Below are 21,220 nucleotides of genomic sequence, written 5' to 3' on the forward strand. Positions count from 1 at the left end.
GCAAGAACCGCCCCAACGTGGGTCCTGGAGTCGCTCTTCAAAGGCACGGGGAGGGGAGTCTCTACACATGGGGTCAATGGAGGGCCTAGGAAAACCAACAGACGTTCGGGGCTGTAGGATTTCAAGCATGATCTTATCTACAGAAGATTACTTTTTAGTTCTCACTACATGGAAAGTCAGGCTGGACCCGTTAGAGAAACTGAAGAAAAAGAAACACCCAGGGGCTGGGGTATGAAACATAGACCCTGAATAAATACGAAGTACATTTAGTAGAATATGCAGATATAAAGTACAAGTTGGAATTTAATTCTTAATTTTTTTGCCATTGATACTTTTAAAAAAAGATTTATTAGTGGAAAAGTATTTTTCCAGTCTTTAGAAAGACATTCCTAAAAAGCTGAAATTTCCCATTTCAGTAGCTTGGTGATACGTGAACGAAATAAAAACCTATGATCTGTTGCCAGCTGAGAAACTGACCATTACTTTGTACCCATGATAGTTTTAAAAATGTGCCAAAAGGTGATTGAAACCTACCTTCAAGTGCTTGTGTTTTCAGCCAGGCATTATTTATATCGTATTCCCATAAATATTTGGATGAGGGCTGTAGTGCCTAATTTTAAAACAAGAACCCATCCAATCTGCTTTTTGTAGCTCTGGTTGCCAGTTTTATGTTGGCGAATTCATTACCTGTGGTTTTTCTTGGGGCAGGAGAAAGTCTTTTTCTTAAAAGTGATGAACAACAAGTGACAATAGCTAGGTTCCCGAAGCGTGTCTCACTCTAAATTCTTTGTTGTGTGGGTGGGTGTGGGAGGGATGCGAGGAGCTTAATTTTTATTCTTCAGTAAATAGTTATGTTTGAGGAAAGCAGTATTGCGCTTGATATTTATATATGATGGCAAGAAAGTGCCATCTCTTTCAGCAATGTTTGTTGAAGTTTTTGGATTCCCATATATAAAATCAGTTCCTTGTGGATAACTATAAAAGGCGTTCGGATTTTCAGATCTCTCGTTTTCCTAGTGCGTTGAAAAGGTTTTTGGGAAAACTTCCATACCCCCTTAGTCTAGATTAGTCTTTCCACTAAGAGCAGAGAAAAGTGCTTAAGAGGACCTCAGAGAATCCTTAGAAAATGTGAACTGAGAAGGAAAGTTACAAGCAGGCAGCATCCGTGGTCAGGAGAAGCTGCTGTGTGGATGGTGGGGAGGTGCAGATAGGCAGTCCGGGGGTCTCCGTTCTTGTCGCTCCCCACTGGAGGAATGAGCCTTGTCTCGGTCAGCCCAGGCTGTGCAGCAAAGAGCCACAGGCCCCATGGCCTTTACAATGATGTTTATTCTCTCAGTGCTCTGGAGGGCTAAGTCCAAGATGAAGGTGCCAGGGTTGGTTTCTCCTTAAGCTTCTCTTTTTGGCTTGTGGATGGCCACCTTCTCCCTCTGCCCTCACATGGTCTAGTCTCTGTACATGTACACCCCGGTGACTCTTCTTCTCCTTCTCCTTCTCCTCCTCCTCCTTTTTTTTTAAGAGACGGGGCCCTACTGCGTCACCCAGGCTGGTGTACAGTGGTACAATCATAACTTATTGCAGCCTTGACCTCCTGTGCTCAAGGAATCCTCCTGCCTCAGCCTTCTCAGCCTCCCCAGTAATGCCCCACCATGCCCAGGTGGTTTTTAAATTTTTTGTAGAGATGGGGATCTCATTACGCTGCGTAGTCTGGTCTTAAACCCCTGGGCTCCAGCAGTCCTGCATCGGCCTCCCAAAGTGGTGATATTACAAGGGTGAACCTCCACACCCAGCCTTTTCATCTTCTTATAAGGCCACCACTCCTATTGGATTAGGCCCCCACCCTTATAACCTCATTTGGTTTAATCACCTCATTGAAAGCCCCATCTTCAATTACAGTCCTATCGGGGGTTATAGCTTCAACATATGAATTTGGGAGGGACATGGTTCGATCCATAATAAGAATGAAGGTCTCCTATGTGAGGCCCCTCAGTTAGATTTACCACTTTGAGGGGGGGAGATTTAACTGGAGAAATTCCTCTTATTTTTCCTAATACACAAATAGACTATAGCTTTCCAAAGACCTCAGTCTAATAGGAAATAGAGATGAGTATGAAGGACTTTTGATTCCGGCGCACATTCTTGGTGCAGTGTGATTTCATCCACTACCTATCACTCAATCAAGATTTGAGTCTGTGGGGAATTGCAGTGAAGCTGTGCTTGTTCAGAAAGGATTCAATTTACTGCTTCAGAGAAAGCAACCGAAGCCATGGAGGGGTTGCTGAGGGGACTGGAGAGCAGGTGGAAGCAAGTTTTAGTTCCTGGCGCAATCTTTCACCATCCCAACCTAGAGGAGAGGAGTGGCCAGTTACCCTCATGGGCAGAGTATGGCAAGCAGCATTACCATTTCACGTTGCTTCCTTTACACTTGAGAGTACAGCAGCCTTTTCCTTTAACTGTCACTCATCCACCGGAGAGCCGTCACGATTCTGTTTATACTGAAGTCACTTGCTGCCAGTGTCTGCAAGGCTGGGGGTCTTCACTCGGTTTCCAGGTCCCAATCATACAGTCACTCTGCATTTTTAATGGTTTTTTTTTTCTTTTTTTCTTTTTTTGTGTTTCTCTCCATTTAAATGTGACCTCACTTACCTATCACCATTCTGCACAGATGCCATTTATGAATAATGGAAATCGTCCCCATTTCAACAATATACACAATCTTGACAAAGATATCCTTTCAGTGTTCTGAATTTGCATGGTTTTCAAGGCAGAATCATGATCCCATATGCACTCACATTTTTCAGCAATGAAATAAGATAACAACAGGAAAATACCTGTTAGATTTCACTAACCTCATTTCGAGAGCCATGCCCGTTAGGTATGTACCCTGCACCACTCATCTTTGGTATGAAGTTGTATAGAGCAAAATGAGGGTGTGCTAAATGGGGGGGTCTTTATGGAAGTGGATTCTAGTTTAGCACTGTTGTGACACATTTGTAGCACAATAGTGAGCATTTCTTGTAAATATCTCTCTGAGAAATAACAGAAACAGCATGGAAAACTGTGCACCATATGCTTTGTCATTAGAAAATGAAGTTGCTACCTTTGAAATACGTGGTACAGAATAGGTCTGAATCATAATCTGGTCTTACCATCACTTTTTCCCCCACCTTGTTTTCTAGATACAGAGGCAAAACGTACAGGGCTGTGGTCAAAATCGTACGGACATCTGACCAAGTTGCAAATTTCTGCCGCCGAGTCTGTGCGAAGCTAGAGTGCTGTCCAAATTTGTTTAGTCCTGTGCTGGTATCTGAAAACTGCCCAGAGAACTGCTCCATTCATACCAAAACCAAATACAGTAAGTACAAATAATGAAAAAAAAGAAATGCATGGGCCCAGAGGCCTAAACTACGCTATAAGGTATTTGGTTTTTGTTTCATTTGCTTGTTTCTTTTTGAACCTTTTGACTAGTCTTCCATAGGAATTGCTATGGAAGGATTTTTAAAGATTTGCTGTAGCAAATACATGTGTTTTTAGCCTGACGTACGGAGGGGATGGGACGATTTAAAACAGGATGAATTTTCATTGGTAGGCCTTGGAAAAGAAGAGAAGAAACTGTGTGTACTGTCATGAGTTTCAGTGGATTGATTGATTCTACAGCTCAGTGGATGCCAGGAGAGCACAATAAAATTGACCACAGTCACAGTAACAGTAACAGTAACCCAGTCCTTACTCTGGGATAGTGTAATGTTGCTTTCATTGCCCTTCCTGATAGGGGGCCACATCTGCATCATAATCAGCTTCTCATGTTTAGACGCCTTCCTCAACAGCCCTACCCAGGAAAGCCATGGAGGACTCAGAAGCCACCATCACTTTCTTTTCTGCCAGCTGGCTTTGCCTCTCTCCCAGGACACAGGATGCAGGACTCAGAGCTGTCCTCACTTTCCTACCTCCAGCTCTTGCCTCTTCCATCCCCAGTCCCATTCGAGGATCTCTGGCCTTGGGCATCCGCTTCCCCTGAGCCCTGCCCTTCTTCCCTTCTGATGACCATCTCCATCCGTGGTAGCCTCTCCCAGACACCTCCACCTCCTGTGCCTGCGCCCTGATCTCTCCCTCTGACCCACAGTTCTGAGTTTCCTGCATCTCCCCTCAGTTCTCTCTAATGCAAGGGGGAGTGACCTGGAAGTTGACTCTGCCAGCCGTGTTCCAGCCAACTGGGATGTGACAAGGGCCTGGCCGTGTGGCCAGTGCTCTGTGAGCCACAGTCACTTGTGATGTTGGTCAACATGCGTTCTGGAACCAGGAATCTGAGTGTACTTGAAACGCTATTCAGAGTGTGACTTTCCTTGTGTTTTATTACCTCTCAGTGTGTTTCTACACACACACACACAACACACACACAGATACACACAGTCTCCTTGCCACTCTGCCTTCTAATGGAGGTCAGCTGTGCCCTCATTGATCACACAGAGCCCCCGTCATTCTGTGCACAGGGGCGCTCAGGTAGGGCCCGCAGGTGTGTCGGCCCGGCACATCACCTGGTTCCGGAAGAGCTTGTTTCTCCATCACAGCACCTTTTTCCAGGGGAGGGATTCACTGGGAAACAGCAGCTCCTGAGTCAGAAAGGCCTGACCGAGGGCTCGGCTTTGCCATGCATGGTGAATGCTTACCTGCCAGGTGGGCTTCTCTGTTCTTCCGGAACACTGGGCATGGCAGGGAAGGAGCAGGGCCCCACACCTCCCATTCAGCACTGCCAGAATGAACTCAGAGATGTCTCTGGACCTCATAGGATAAAACTCCTAACTCCCAAGATCCTTTGGGCTAATTTATAATGGATGTTACTACGGGCTGAACTGAGGCTCCAGTGGGAGGAGGCCAGAACGATATTTTGGTGGAGTCGAGCACTGGGAAAGCAAGGGTCATCCAGTCTCATTCTGAGGCTCCAAACACATACTGACCTTTGGCTGCATTCCCTAAAACCAATTCTCATCCCCAGCCTCTGGCTTCTGAGAAGCCAGCCTGCCCTAGCTCTGTCATGCATGCTTGGGGTTTGGGTGGGGACAGAGGCTTGCTCATTTGCCCCTGTACCTGGAGACGGCCACAAAGCAGTGCTCGTCCACAGCAGTTCATTCCTTCTCACTGAGGAACACGGTCCCTGTAGAACTGGACACGGGACCTTGTTCCAAGCTCTCCTGCCATCTGCTGCTTTTGAGAGGTTGATGAGAACAGGCCAGGGCTGCCGGAGCAGGTGTGCCTCCTGGGAGTTACAGGGCTGCTACTGTGAGGCTTCCTGACAGTTTCTCCAAATGCCGTGCTGTGATCAAATGCAGGGGAAGGGGTGGGACATAGACGGCCTTAGGCCTGAAGGAAACCTATGCTTGTTAGTCCTGATGGTCTCATTTTGTAAGTAAGGAAATTGGGGTGCAGAAAGGATAGGTGACTTACCTGGAGGACGAAACCTGCGGCCCAGCACTGTGAGAATGCACTGAAATCATGCTCCCTGCAGAGGGGCCCCTGCAAACCAGGGGTTGTGCATTTGCCATTTTCCTCTGGCCTACCCCATTCGTGGATAAAGGTTCCTTGGCTGCATTCAGTTATTTTGTGGCTCCTGGGCGTCCCATAGTGGGACGGTTGAACCTTTGGTTAATGAGTAGGCATCTGGGTCATAATTGAATGCTGGATCCTTAGTGGTGGTTTTCATTAGTTGATGGTACATTTTGTTTATAAAAAACATTCATCGCTACTGAAGTTCAATAAATAATTTTTGAATTAAGATAGACACCTGTGTCTCCGCTGCAGAATTCAGAAGTAACGTGAGTCCCAGCAGATGAGAAGGGAATAAAGGACACAACGATGTAATAGAGAAGGAACTCTGAAAAGAGGAAAGGTGCTTGGTGAATTTGGCCCATGTGTTCAGGATCACGACTTGTCTTGGTCAGACCAAGAGCTGGGGGAGTCCCTCATGCCAGGACCACGCCAGCAGATGTTCACCCGGTGCTTGCTGACTGACCAGTTGCTCAAGATTCAGACTTGGGAGCAGGTGTCAGAGCAATCCGATGGATGTCACTGCCACCACTGTATGCAATGTCTGGGGTCCAGACAGGGATAGACTCCTGTGGGAACTGTGGACGTCTTTGTCTCTTTCACCTTCTGCAGAAGTCAGCTCTGGCTACTACAACAACATACCACAGACCCGGGGCTTTCACTGCACACACTTACCTCCCACAGTCCTGGAGGCTGGAAGTCCAAGATCAGGGTGTCGGCAGCTTTGGTTTCTGATGAGATCCTTCCTGGGCCTGCAGGCAGCCACCTGCTCCCCGTGTCCTCATGGGGCCTCTCCTCTGGGTCTTGGGTCCTTGTTGTCTCTCCTAGACACCAAGCCCCACTCTTAGGACCTCATTAATGTCAGTGACATCCAGATACACTCACTTTGGGGGTTCGGGCTTCAACGTTGGGGAGGGGCCAAGTTCAGCCCGAACACCTTCCAGACCTGAAGCTTTGAGCAGCAGAAGACCCTCCTTCTGTGGGTCTGTTTTCTCAGAATGACTTTGTAAGGCACAAATGAGTTATCAGATGAAAGAATCGTCTCCCTCCTTCCTCTCTCCTCTCCCTCTGTTCATGTCTGTGCGTGTTTATGCCTCCAAAAGTTTCTCATCTTCCTTCCTACAGCCTATTACTATGGAAAGAGAAAGAAGATCTCCAAGCCCCCCATCGGGGAAAGCAACCCCGACAGCGGACACCCCAAACCCGCCAGGCGGAGGAAGCGACGGAAATCCATCTTCGTGCAGAAGAAACGGAGGTCTTCTGCCGTGGACCTCACCGCAGGCTCGGGGGAGGTATGTTCCGCCCGGGGCGCCTGCCCGCCCGTGGCTCTGTCATCTGGCCCTGGATGGCAAGTATGGCTGCTTCACAGCAGAGGTGGCCCTGGAGATTGCGACAGGATGGTCAGAAACACCGAAGAAGAACCCCCTCCTCCTTACCTGCTGAAAACAAATGTAGCGTGTCCAGCTGCTTTGGCTGGGAAGGGGCCTCGTAGGGCCCGCGGGTGGGACCATTGGCTCCATTTCAGAGACTGCCTGGGACAGGGCTTGCTAAGTGGTCTGCACTGGGCCCAGGCCACGGCTACCAGTCCCCCTGCCACCAGCCCCTTAAATGCCTTTTCCTTCGGCCCAGGAAAGTGAAGAGGAGGATGCTGAAGCCATGGACGATGACACCGCCAGTGAGGAGACAGGCTCCGAGCTCCGGGATGACCAGACGGACACCTCGTCGGCGGAGGTGCCCTCGGCCCGGCCCCGGAGGGCCGTCACCCTGCGGAGCGGCTCAGAGCCCACACGCCGGCCGCCCCCAGAGAGGACACGAAGGGGCCGCAGGGCGCCGGCCGTCTCCTCAGCAGAGGAAGGGGAGAAGTGCCCGCCGGCCAAGCCCGAGGGGACAGAGGTGATTCCTGGGCGTGGGGGCAGAGGGCTTCCCGCTGGGTGTGAAGAAGCACCGCAGGGCCACGACGTGGGGAAACCCGTTTAAAATACCTCCAACAGCAGCAGCTGTTCTAGCTCGTTCCCAAGTCAGGAGCAAAGGCTGGCACTTTACCTCTGGGCAGACGGGCCTTTCAGCATTGGAATGGAGTGCCCAGGGCGGAGACAGTGCCTCTTCCCTGGATGGCTTTAGTGCCACCTGGGTGCTTGTCAGGAGGTGGGCACAGTCCTTGGGTTCCTTTGAACTCTGGGTTTCCAGAAATTTCTTTCCCCGCATGTCCTGTGACTGCTCCGTGTCACGGGACACCTCTGTGATGTTTGACAATGTTTAATCAGTGTTTCGGGTCTCCCCTAGCCCCATGGGTGGTGTGAGATCAGCAGAAAGGGCCACTGGTGCCGTCATTACAGAAACACTGGGGGACACTCTCTCGTGTCTGCTTGGACGTGCCCCTTGTATTTCTCCTCTTTTCTCTAATCAGAGGTGCTTCGTTCAGAAGCAGACCCAAGGTTTCCTGAACTAGGGATGCAAGAGCGACTGTCTGTGCCTGCCTTCTTCCCTCTGAAGGCACATGAGTCATTGCAGGGGCATCATCACTGAGCTAAGAACTTGCCCAGGGACTGAGAGGGTGTGCAGCTTTTTCAGGTGCCCAGTGAGGGAGCAAAGGGAGGCAGTGGCTTCCGGCCAGGAGCGGCTGAAGCCTGGAGAGTGCTGGAGAGGACCCAGCTGCTGACTGTGCCACAGCTGAGCTCCTCCTACCCTTTCTCTGCAGGACACGAAACAAGAGGAGGAGGAGAGGCTGGTTCTGGAGAGCAACCCGTTGGAGTGGACGGTCACCGACGTGGTGAGGTTCATTAAGCTGACAGACTGTGCCCCCTTGGCCAAGATATTTCAGGAGCAGGTACGGTGGCTTGCCGCATGTCGATTGTTTGATATGCTGAGACTCTGGATCTGAAAGGAACCTCCTGTCTTAGCCGGCTTCCTCGTGACACCTGCACGGGGGTTCCTCAGCACTGCTCAGCAGGTGTGCGAGACCCAGCTCCCTCCAAGGCCCCTGCTGAGAGTTGCCTGGCAGGGAAAAGAGAGAGGGAGCCTCATTCCTGCTCCTCACTGGCCCCACCAGTGCCACGGTGCGGGTGGAGGGGTGACTCTCCCGGCTCTGGTGACACCACCCAGCAGGGGCGGGAGCTGCCTGTTGCTGCCAGGTGAGGGGTGTGAGTCCACGCTCCCCCTGCCATCTCCACCGACCCTGCAGTGGGGGCTCTTTACCACCAGGCCAGGGTAAGAGTCCCAGTTCCCTGCCTGGCCCTTTCAGATGCCACCTCGGTGGTAGGATGAGGTGCTCAGTTACCACCTGGCCAGGCTGAAAGTCAGGACGGCGCACTCCGCCTTGGCTGCTGTCGGCGGGGCCTGGCCAGCCCTCCCTGTGATGTTCAGCTGTCAAAGAGGTGTTGCTGTCTCACAGTTTTTTGTCCTGCTGGGCCACCCCTTGGCCAGGCCTTTGTCTGCAGACAGCCGGCTTTGGTTGAGCCTCCTGTCAGTGCCTTTTGGCAAATCTGGGTTGCAGTTTCTTCAGCTCCAAGTCTCAGGGGCATGAAGCTCACACACAAACAGCAACCAAAACAACCAGAGAGCTCAGCACCATGCTGTCAGCTGGGGACCCACGCCCCTAGCCGGTCTGCCCTCCTCTCTCCACCTTCCAGAGTCTTCTGTTTGTGGATTTCTATATAATGCCAGTGGATCTTACCCATTAGGCCTAGTGGGAGAAGGAGGAAACAGTGTATCCACCTGGCCTGCCCAAAGTGGAAGCCCGCTGGCCAGTGTGTCGTACTGACTGCTGCTTTCGTCATTGTTTTCTTACCTCCCTCACTTCTTTCTACATAAAATGTTTTTAAGATGATGGTATGGTGACGGACAAACGCAATAACGGTCGATAGAATTTCTATTTTACAGGAGTCTGTAGCCCAGCAGATGAAATGAGTATAGTTAACTAAAACATAAGATACATGATGCTGTGTCCTAAGGAAGAAGAGACGGTTTTTATTTACATTGTCCCTAAATTAATACGGAAACAAGTTGCCACGGAAACAGGATGCACACACACCACCTTGCATCTTGCCTCACTGGCCCTGCAGAAAATTCCAGGCTCTTGCTCTGCTCTGTGCTTACTTTGTTGAAGTTTCTTGCGTTGTCCTGGTATAAATATCTGTGTTCAAAGACCTCATGTTGAAAAAGAAAGTACTGTTTTTCATGTAATAAGTTAAAGATAGGTTTATTCAGTCTCTTTTTAGATCATACAAACCAGTAGTCTAGAAAGAGGATATTTCAAACATTAAATCTGGAAACATAAAAGGTCTGTGACTTCCCATGCACCCAGGAAATTTCCCAGCTTTTCTCCCAAGTTCATGCAGCAGTGAACCGAAGAAAGCAAATTACAGTGGTCTCCAGTGCCACCCAAAGAGAGTAGTTATTGTCATTCAAAGTTCTTCCCCCTGTGTCCCAAGAAGTCCAAGAGATGAATTACTTCATCCTACTGATGACCACTAGAACCTTCTGCAGACATCCGCTAAGATCATGCTGAAAGAATGATTAGGCTGGGCATGGTGGCTCATGCCTGTAATTCCAACACTTTGGGAGGCCAAGATAGGCGGATCACTTGAGGTCAGGAGTTCGAGACCAGCCTGGCCAACGTGGTGAAACCCCATCTCTACTTAAAAATAAATAGATAAATAAATACAAAAATTAGCTGGGCGTGCTGTTGGGCGCCTGTAATCCCAGCTACTCGGGAGACTGAGGCAGGAGAATTGCTTGAACCTGGGAGGCAGAGGTTGCAATGAGCCGAGATCATGTCACTGCACTCCATCATGGGCAATAGAGTGACTCCATCTCAAAAGCAAGCAAAAATAAATAAATACAAAAGATGAATGATTGAAGGCAGAAGGAGTTGCCTCCTGACCTTCTGACATTGGCCACCCTTCCTGTCTGGACAACTCTGAAAAGCAACCAGGGAGAGGCCTCCTTAGACCTAAAGAACCTGGTTGATGAGCTTGTCCCTTCAAATAACACACAAACAGGAAAGAAAGACAGTTGTAAGAAATGCAAGGGCTTGGGTCATCGGGGGCTTATTGATAAGCCATATCTCCGTCTTAAAAACAAAAAAGAAAGCAGTAGATTGAAATCCTGTGCAAAGTGTTGCCCAGTGCCACACTTTGCCTGTCTGGTATTTATTGACAGTGGTGCTGCAGCGAGAAAAGCGTTGTATGCAAATCCATGACAAGCGCTGATCCCGCAGATTTGGTTGTGCTGATGCGTATCTGTCAGTCCCCGTGTGCATTCAGCATACACCGGTTCAGTCCCTGCGAGGCGCCTTCTGATAGCGAGGTGTGGCATTCTGTATTACTCTAATGTTTTGGTTTTATTTTTAGGCTCAAATGCTTAGTTTTCACAATAAAAAAAAAGTTTAGTTAGGCCTGAATGAAGAGCAGATTGCTCATTTCTAGATTCCAGGTTAGGTATGAGGGCTTATACCTTGAAATGTCACTAGCTCCTGTGTCTGTCTACACTGTGTACAAGTTCTCAGTAATAAGCAAGAAAGTGAAACAAAGCTGGTTTGGGGAAAAGCCTAAAGTATTGAGTCTTCCTTTCTAGTATTCCTAAGCCCAGTTGAGAACACCAGAGAAAAGTTTCATGCCTTCCCTAAGCTAAGCCTTCCAGGAAATGGAACACTGCCAACACTGTCTCCCTTGTAGAATCAAGTTGTTCTCCAAGTTGGTTTTTTTTTTTTGAGATGGAGTTTTACTCTTGTCGCCCAGGCTGGAGTGCAATGGCGCAATCTCAGCTCGCTGCAACCTCCGCCTCCCGCGTTCAAGCGATTTTCCTGCCTCTGCCTCCTGAATAGCTGGAATTACAGGCACCCGCCACCATGCCTGGCTAATTTTTGTATTTTTAGTTGAGACAGAGTTTTGTCCTGTTGCTCTTCTAATATCAGTAAAAGCCTTGCCCTTCATCCCTACTTGTTTCTCTTACGAGAGAGAAAAATAGACTTTCATTATTGTCATCTCATTCCTGTGTAATTTCACATTTCACACTAGGCAAGTTCACCTGTTGGAATAGAAAGTCATTGCCCACTGGGCTGTCTGAAGTACATGGGCACTTGAGTCTCCTTCTGTCCCATCAGACCTTTACTTACTAAGTTTTACTAATTTGTTCATCGTCATTTAGCCCAGATACTCCAGCTCTGATTTGATGAGGCCTCCAGTAGGTCACTGCAGGCATTGTCTGAGATTTTAAATGAGCTGGAAGGAACCCAGAGACTTTATTCACTGGCGTGTGAATGAGATCCCTGTGCACAGCATGGTCATTGCTATGTGTACGCATGCTCTGAACGCTGTAAATGCAGAGATTATTATAATCACCAGGAGCATTTGCAAAAATTATAAACTCCCCATTACCAGCATCTGTGCCTTTTATTTCTGAAATGTTATGGCAACTGCTTAAAAATCTATACTCCGTAGTTTGATGCTGCAAACCTGTACATTACACAGTAAAAATCCACTCATCTATAACTAAAGAACACACAAAACTAAATAAAATTTTACCTATTCATTCGGCTTCCATCAGTCAGAAACAGTGCAATAAGCAGACGGCTCAATTGACATTAATGATCAATTGACATTAATGAAAAAATTTCAGGATAGTTTATAGGCTTAGTCCAGATTAAGCTGTCCTTTCTCTACTTCTCTAGACCTGAATACCTCCATTAGGAACTACCAAATCCTCACCTGAATGCTCTATCAAAATCGATTTAATTTTGCCCTGTGCTAAGCATGTCGTATATCTCATCATATTTCATTTCTGTACAATTAGTCCATTTATGAGAATTCTTTGTTGAACATTAAAAGTGATCTGCCAGCAGCTCTCAGTTATGTAGGAACCTGTGAAGTATGCTGTTATCTAAATAATCCTTGAAAGAAAAAATAGTCTTCCAGATAAAGTGGCTTTCTGGGCTCGTCATGATTTTACCTTTGGTGTCTCCCCAATTTCCTGGAATTCTACGTTCCAGGGAACTAGCTGTGTTCATTCTTTCAGTCCCTCTTGGCCTTAATAGTTCTTATTGGTCCCTGAAGTCTCAGTTCGAAGCCCTTTCAACACCCCTGTAAGACTGACTTGGTTGCCTGTCCTGTTTGAGACCTTAGCTCTGCATCCATATGTTAATATCCCTGTATCCTAATAGTCTGTTGACTTGTCTGCCATCCTTCAGATTCATGGGGTGCCCAGAGAGGGAACCTTTCCTTTGTTCACTGTGACATTCCCCAGAGGCCAGCCAAGTGCCTGCCACTTAGTAGATGCTCAATAAATATTGACAAGGAAATAAATGAGTGTGCGCAACTGCACTTAAATATGATACATGCATCGGCCACCTTCGCTGAAATTTTCTGTAGAGAAAGAGTTACATGAATATTTTAGTGCTGATATTCAGTGGTGATTGAATCACCATCATGCCCAAGTACAGACGTTAAAGACTGAGCTACAGTTTTCCCTTCAAAGTTTAATGTCTGAAAACTACCGTTCTCATTCCAACACTGTCTCTGACTTGCTGTGTGATCATAGTTAGATTGGCTAGCTTTGCTGGGCATTAATTTTCACCAGGAAAGTAAACTTCCTGGGAAAGTAAAATAAGTTCTATTTCTATTCTATCCTGTTCTGTGGATGTCATTGAACTTAATGGTTGAGCCACCTGTGCACGGTTTAATGACATCCACAGAATAGAACATCAGCCCTCTGCCTACTTAAAATGTGTTTTTATGAGGCCCGTGGTACCTAGAAGACTTTGAGTCCCTACGCCTGTGCCCTCTTGGTCTGTTTTGATGTACTATATGTGGATTTGGCTCTGAAAGTGGAATTGGCCTACAGGCCCCAGGCCAGAGGTCCCCTTGGTTTCTTCATGACCTAGAGCCAAACACTATTTCACAGTACTCCCAAATGCCCCCAGCTGCAATCAGCCTTTTCTGTAGCATCTGAAAAGAAAGTAAAATAACATGTATGAGCGCTCTAGAGAAAGGGAAAAATGATGTAAACATAGCATGAAAATATAGTGACAGTTTTCTATAGTTTATCTCCTGCTTTCAGTATGTATACAAGACAGATCTGTTTACTTTGTGGTTTGATAAGGTCACCTTTGAGTCTTGGTTGAGCATGGCTTCACGTTGCTTACATCGTAGCTAGCGCTCATCTGTAATTTAAAAATAAAAAATGACACTCACATTGATACTTTTAAAGTTAATGTTTCATTTTTATTGCTGCAATACTTATTAGGGAATATTGTTGCTTTTGAATCTGATCAGAAGATAAATTATTCCTGCTTTTAACATTAGTCTTTTGAATCTGATCAGATGATGAATTACGCTTGCTTAGAAGATTAGTCTGCTCAAGGCTACCATTTATACACACTTTGACTTTTTGCTTTAGACATTTTCAAGACAGCTAAATAAACCATTAGTTTAAGAAAATAAGCCGCCTGTGCGAAAGTCACCGACAGGTGTTGTTGGAGACGTATGATCTTACGCTTTTGCTTGGCTATTAATGTCCTTGTGGCTTATGGCAGCCCTGGGCGTAATTCTTCTGCAAGTGGCAGAAATTCCAGTTTGTGGAGCTCACTTAATGCTCTCATGGTACCACTGATCTTCATCATTGCCCGGGGCCTGCAGTCTCTTAGAGCCTCAGTGACTCCCTCTGGACTGTTGAGCTCGTCTTGGTAAACAGGAAGGAGGATTGTGGTTAAACGCAGAAGTCCAGTCAAATGACATCTGTGTGAATGAACCAGATTACTATATGAAGCAAGCTGCTGAAGAGACAGAGATGTCCAGTGGAAGGGTCTTAGAGCTTTGGAGTGGGTCTCTGGATGCTTCCTCCTGTAGCAAATTCAACTGAACATTCATTGAATGAGTGTCTTCCTGCCCTGTGTGTAGGTAGAGAAAGGCTGAGCAGGACGCAGTGGGGCAACAGATCTGTGTACAAGCAACACCTCGCTCTGGGCAGTGTGTGTCTGTAAATAGTGTGTGTGTGTGTGTGTGTGTGTGTGTGTGTGTATTTTCCTATATGGAAAACTGTGCTGTCATTGGCATATCTGTCTTGAGCGTCTTCTCACCCATCCTGATGGTGAAATGCCAGACCTTGGCAGGGAGGTGAGGGAGCCTTGTCTTTTGGTAGAGATTCCTTTGCTTAGCGCTCAGATGAAGTCTCAGCATAGCTCAGGGAGGACCTGGCCTTGCCTGGGGTGGAGGATGAGTTGCCCTCCCAGCAAGGGGCAATAAGCTTGGGAAGCAATTCCTGCAGCAACCCTCCTGTTCCAGCTCTTTCTACCCAACACAGTAGGTATGTGAATTTCAGAGTAGCTAGAATGCCCTTAGCCAAAAGCTCTTGTATTTGTATTGTTGGTTTTGTGTTGTTGTTGTTGTTGTTGTTGTTGTTGTTTAGAGAGGCTCCTGCTATGTTGCCCAGGCTGGAGGGCAGCGGTGTGATCACAGCTCACTGCAACCTCAAATTCCTGGGCTCAGGTGATCCTCCCCCCTCGGCCTGAGTAGTTGGCATCACAGGTTTGCACCACCCTGCCCAGCTAATTTTTAAATTTTTTGTAGAGACCATATCTCACTGGATTACCCAGGCTTGTCTCAAACTCCTGGTCTCAAGCGATCCTCCAGCCTCAGCCTCCCAAAGTGCTGGAATTATAGGTGTGAGCCACTGTGCCTAGCTGCAAAAAGATTTTAGTAACACAAAGATTAAACAGGCATCCAGCTGGGTTGGTATCTCTACCAACAATCCCCTGAATTGAATGAAACAAGAGCATCCTCTTGTCAGGTTTGGCCCCGGGATGGAGCCTGCCGTGATGCATCTGCGTACCCGGGTGCACACTGCCCCGTCTCTAACCTGCCTGTCCTTTTCTGCAGGACATTGACGGCCAAGCACTCCTGCTTCTGACCCTTCCGACGGTGCAGGAGTGCATGGAGCTGAAGCTGGGGCCCGCCATCAAGTTATGCCACCAGATCGAGAGAGTCAAAGTGGCTTTCTACGCCCAGTACGCCAACTGAGTCTCCCCTCGGGAGGTGGCCCGTGATGTGGGATGCAGTGTTGGTAAAGGTTTCCAGGACTGAAACTTTGATTTTCCGGGATATGTTAAATGGTACAGACACTAAGGATCACCAGAAAACCAGAAGCCCAGGACCTCCTGCCTCTGCTGGCGTGTGAGCTGTTTCTGTGTTTTCAAAGCGCAGCGAAGCACAGCAGCAGTGGCTTCTGGGGAGTGCCAGTTAAAGTCACGCGTCAGACCCTGCCGGACGTGGGCCAGCTTCTTGGTTCGCCCACATTTTGCCTTTCTCCCGCCCCAAACCGGCAGCTCCCTTGGAGCAGGGTTTCCTAAAGTGAGGCCTGCATTCTTTGTAAAAGAAGAATGTCGCCAAGGAAGAAACCTCACCCCGTGCCGTCGTGTTTCCTGTAATCACACGGGCACATTTATACATGCAGTTTCCTGTGGATAGGCGTGTGACCCTGGTTGAGTGGCACCTGCGCTTTCATCTTGGTGGCAGCTCCTTTCTGCCATGCAGCTGGCAGCGACGTCCTTATAGAAAGATATGCTAAAGCTCTGTCCTCTGTTCGAGGTGCCTTTTAGGAATACGGGGAGTGAAGGAAGGCCTGCAGGCATCTCCGTGCAACTGGATGGTTGGTTGGTTGGTTTTGTTGTGTTTTCTGAGACACAGTCTCGCTCTGTCACCCAGGCTGGAATGCAGTGGCACGATCTCAGCTCACTGCAACCTCTGTCTCCCGGGTTCAAGTGATTCTCCTGCCTCAGCCTCCCAAGTAGCTGGGATTGCAGGTGCCCAGCACCATGCCCAGCTAATTTTTATATTTTTAGTAGAGACGGGGTTTCACCATGTTGGTCAGGCTGGTCTTGAACTCCCGATCTCAAATGATCTGCCCGCTTTGGCCTCCCAACATGCTGGGATTGCAGGTTTGAGCCACCACGCCCCGGCCCAACTGGATGGTTTTTGATTGACGTCTAGAATATCTGTAGAGACACACTCTACCCAGTCTTTTCTAGACCTCAACTATCTCCAGTGTTGTAGTTTAATTGTAGCTGGATCAGGGAGTGAGACTTTTAGGCAAATGTTGGATTATATATCAAAGGAAAAGCTTAGTTTCAGAGAGCAGGAAGGTAAAGAGATGTGGGGGAAGCGTTTCATGAACCAGCTACATCCGCTTAGAAGGATCACTGCAGCAGGTCACTGAGCAGGAGTCCCTCTGAGGGTCCCTTCTGTCTCGTTCTGCCCCAGCTGGCTGCATGTGCACCAGGGACAGTGCAGCATGAGCCCTGAATCTGGAGGCAGCCACTTGGCACCCTGGTTTTGCTGAGAACTAACTCTGAGATCTTGGGTGACTTCTTATCACTCTGGACCTCAGTTCCTGTGAAGCGACAGGTGTGGACACTGAGGGCGCAGTGGTGAGCACACTATCTCCCGCTGGCGTTCATCCCGCTCATGCTGGAAAGAAAGATCCAGATTGGCCAAAAATGAGAAAAAGAAAGAAAAAGAAGGGTCTGGTCCCAGTTCTGACCCTGCCATTCCTGCAGCTCTTTCTGGCTTTGAGTTTGCTTGTGGAATTTCTTGGGCAGTTGTGTTAAATCCGCCAGGTCACGTACAGACAAAGCTGTGGCTGCAAGAGTTGGCTGGCCTCTTGGACCAGAAGCCATCTCCATATCCTCATGAGTGACTCCGTATCTCCACTCAGACCCAGTGGACTACAGTGTTCCTCTGTGGTGGCTGCCAAGATGCCTTTTTAAACTTAGCAAGGAAACCAAACCCTGCCACAGTTCCTGAGCAGACACTGGAAGCAGAGGCTTCACACCCTTCCTGCTTTTTCACCATAACTACCTTGAGCTTGTCCCTTGGACTAGAATGTCCACAGTTCCAGTAAAATTCTGTGGTGGGCTGACGAGCTGCTTGCATTTCTGTGACATTTCCAGATACGATTCTTGGTGGGATTTTGGAAACTGTGATTGCTCAAGCTCACCCCTCTTAACACTCTAATGGTTACAGAGGAGAATGGAAAACACATATTTTATGGATGAGGCGTTTTGGTCTCCCCTGCAGTCGCTTTCTAGAATCAAGTTTTAGAGTTTGGCTGATGCATCTGCCCGGGGACCTCAGATGGGAGGAGTGTGTCACTTGTGCCCCGACAGAAATGTCTTTGGGATCCGTGGCTGGCTTGCCCTGGGCATCTCTCCTTTAAGCTCCAGTTTTGACCTTTCCGCGGTTTTCCACCCCTGCCTTCTCAGCCACATGCTTTTGGCCTTAAACGCTCAAGTCTCGTGGAGTGAAACTGTCAAACGATTGGAAAGGGCATCCATTTCCAGATCTTTGGCATTTTCCCCACGCTGACTCCTTGATGATCCTTCACTGTGGCCTTTTCAAGCTGAGCTGTTTCTGTTGTATTTGAGACGAGGATGAGGGAATGTGGTGGCCGCAACAGAACAAGGACTTGCAGCACGAATGTCACCTTCTGTCTCCCTCTTCAGTGGTGGCACGGAGGAGGAGGTGCTGCGTTGGAGGGAGGAGATCCTCCAGGAGCTCTCTGGAGCCCACCCAGGGAGCTGGAGTTTGTGGCCCGCCAGGAGCCCAGGAAGGATATGGCCACTGTCACAGGGGAAAGTGTTTGCTTCCCATGAGGCCAAGTGCCCAGGACTGTCCATATCCTTCACCCTGACAGTTTAACTTCACTGTTTCTCTGTGCAGTCGCGGTCACCATGGGTGAGCACTCTGTGTGCGCGTGCCAGGGAGGAGATGGCTGTGACCACTGCACAAGAGGGCACGGCCTGGCGTCACCATGAAAGTTGTCTCTATGCCATCTCTCCGGTCCTTGGGGAGAGCCCAGAAAGATTTTAGGACCAAGGAGGTGCTTTTCCTCCAGCTGTTGCCAGTGTCCTGAGCTTGGATTCTCCGGGGATTTCCGTCGTGACGGGTGGACTTCACATCAGCAGCAATTACAGAATTGTAATGTGTTTTCATTGCTCTGTAGGATTCACCTCTCACCAGCGTCTGTCTTAAAGATAGGGCCAGTTTCATGGAGCATTTTTCTGTGTGTGTCCTTGTTGCTTTTGGCAGAAAAAGTGGATTTGACATGTGTGCCCCGATGCCACCATAGCCCCTAGGCCAACAGTATCATGGTCTAAACACCAAGAAGTGATGCCCCGCATTCCTTCCCTTGATGGTACCGTTTCTTCTCCATCTCTCTCTGATGATCCTTTGGGACCAAAGTCCTCTCCTTAGTGCGCCCACGACCTGTGGGCATCACACCACTTGGAACTTCCTGGAACTGGCCCGGCGGACCCTGCAGTCTGCGCTGTTTGAAAACCCTGAGAAAGAGACGTCACCTCAACTTGAACCACGACAGCCCATTGCTCAGTCTCACCCTAAACTCACAGAGCTTGTTTCAGCTCCTCACTTCTTGACTGCATTTGTACTATGTTGAAAAAATATCCTGTCCACAAAAACACAAACCTAACAACCTAGAAAAAGAACAGGGTACTACTGGCATTACAGAACTTCTTCGCCTTTCAAAACAAAAGCAAAAGACAGTGAACTTCACCACAGAGCTTCACAGTGTGGGGGACTCATCCATCACTTTCAAAATTAGAGTCATTTGATCCAAGTTTGGGTCAGACACAGTGTTTGAGCTGCACGGCTTCTGGATTCTCCTACCTTATTTGATCAGATTCAAAAGATTATTTCCTGTGTTTGTTTTGGTTTGTTCCTCGGTACGTTAAAATGATCCACGCCTTGAACACTGCCCCTGTGACCTTTACTGCCCTCTGTAGGAGGTTGATTTTGATCAGCCCTTTGAAGATGGGTGTCGAATTTATCTCACAGAATTTTGAGTGTTGTATTCGGCAAGTTCTGAGATTTGCCCTCTATCTTACGCCAAATACCCCTTTCTAAGAGCTGTCCCCGCTTAGTTTTAGAAGCACTAGGGGTTTTCATACTTATTTTATAGAACACCCATTTATATTTATTTCTGTATATAGAACTAAAAAAAAAAACAGTAGTGTTAAAAATCTTTGTTGTGGTTTGAGCATCTTTGCTGCTTTTGGATTAAGATGGCGAATCAAGGCTCCACTTCCTCTCTCTTCTGTCTTTAGAAAGCTGTGATCACATGTGCAATTATTTGAAAGGAAACATAGTCAATTAAGAAACCTGTAGTTTAAGGAAGAAATTGTTAGCGAGATATCCATACTGCTCATATCTCGTTGGTACAATAATTAAATAGCAAAGGAAATCTGTACTGGCAACTATTATAATTCAGTAATTTTTTTGTTTATTGCCCTTTTCTGTTTAAGAGTCTTTTGGAAATTAGTCCCTTTCACGTGGTTGAATTCTTAAGTTGACCAGTTCTTATAGCTCTTATCACTAGAATGGTTTGCAGATACCCCAAACATACTATGATAAAATCAAATTGTGCTACTTTTGACCCATGTAATTTACCTGAAAGTTGTAATTGCTGACATAGAGTACTGCCTTGAATTTTGGTTGAAAACCTCTCTAGTTTCAATGATAAATAACAACTCAAACGATTCCATATTGTTTGAGGAAGGGGCTGTAATTCTTCTGTATGGTTGGCACCAAGTAATGGGAATTTGGCCTGGTGAGTATGAAGGTCGTGCTGCCTAACCAAGGCAGAGCAGTGCTTTTTGTGTGGCTGAGTGTGGCTGAAGAGATGTGCTGACAAAAAAAGGAAACTTCTAGGACAATCGTTGGCTAAAAATCACCTTAGGATGAAAAATTTGAGGCAAATTTTTTTAAATGACAGAAAAAATAATCATCTCACTTGCTCAAAATAGGAGCCAGCATGATCTCTGGAAACATCAGCTATCCCTCGTCGTGAATGTTGAAAGCCCTTTCACTGTTTTGCATTCTAGTTTGAATAGTTTGTATTGAAATTGGATTCCTATCTTGTGTATGTTTTTGGTGCATAAAAGGGAAAAATTGGCGTCGTTACTTTTGAAATTTGCAGGACGAAGGGCATGCTTTTGGTTTGCTGTAAGATTGTATTCTGTATATATGTTTTCATGTAAATAAATGAAAATCTATATCAGAGTTATATTTTAATTTTTATTCTAAATGAAAAAAAAACCCTTTTTACTTGAAAAATAATTGTAAGCCACATTGTTAATAAAGCAAAAATAAATTCTATGGTGGTGTTTCGGTCTTTGTGTTGAAGGTTATTCAATATTATCTTTAGCGTCTGCATTAGTTATTTTGGTCGGAATTTTTTGTTTTGTTTTTGCCATGCACTAAAGCCTTATTTCTAGGTTGTTAACGACCACGACTCTCAAAGTCCTGTGTGACCTCTCAGAGTCACCTCCTAGCTCCAGAATGGAACTTTCTGGTCAAGGAACTTGTGTTTATTCTTTTTAGTTGTTAAAACATTCTCGTGTATCCTCACACAACCACCTCTAGCCCTCCCACTTTCAGTCATTTCTGTTATTCTAGGATTTCCTGATGCTTTAGTAGAAAGACTGCTTTATTTCTATGACAGCAATAATTAAATAACCACATTTATATTTATCATTTTTCTTTCAGTGTCACACATAGGTTTTAGGCAATGAAGTTGGGATAAGAAGAGAGACCTTTGCCATCCTACCCCATCTCTGGGATCTCTCACAGGCGGAACCTGACCCCTTCCTCTGTCACCACAGGTTCAGGTAGCA

The 21,220-nt window shown here is 47.2% G+C and overlaps 1 protein-coding gene across 1 annotated transcript in view; it reads left to right on the plus strand.

Moving 5' to 3' along the window:
- The window catches only part of SFMBT2 (Scm-like with four mbt domains 2), a 264,497-nt gene extending 243,795 nt beyond the window's left edge, over positions 1-20,702 (plus strand). The window contains exons 16-20 of the mRNA XM_011974950.1: positions 3,177-3,352; positions 6,664-6,830; positions 7,168-7,431; positions 8,237-8,365; positions 15,411-20,702. Of these exons, the coding sequence (XP_011830340.1) occupies positions 3,177-3,352; positions 6,664-6,830; positions 7,168-7,431; positions 8,237-8,365; positions 15,411-15,551 (877 nt within the window). The 3' untranslated portion in view covers positions 15,552-20,702. The remainder of the gene's footprint in view (positions 1-3,176; positions 3,353-6,663; positions 6,831-7,167; positions 7,432-8,236; positions 8,366-15,410) is intronic.
- Positions 20,703-21,220: the final 518 nt, after the last annotated feature.

The sequence above is a fragment of the Mandrillus leucophaeus genome, unplaced genomic scaffold (genome assembly GCF_000951045.1).
Source record: "Mandrillus leucophaeus isolate KB7577 unplaced genomic scaffold, Mleu.le_1.0 Scaffold15, whole genome shotgun sequence".
NCBI lineage: Eukaryota > Metazoa > Chordata > Mammalia > Primates > Cercopithecidae > Mandrillus > Mandrillus leucophaeus.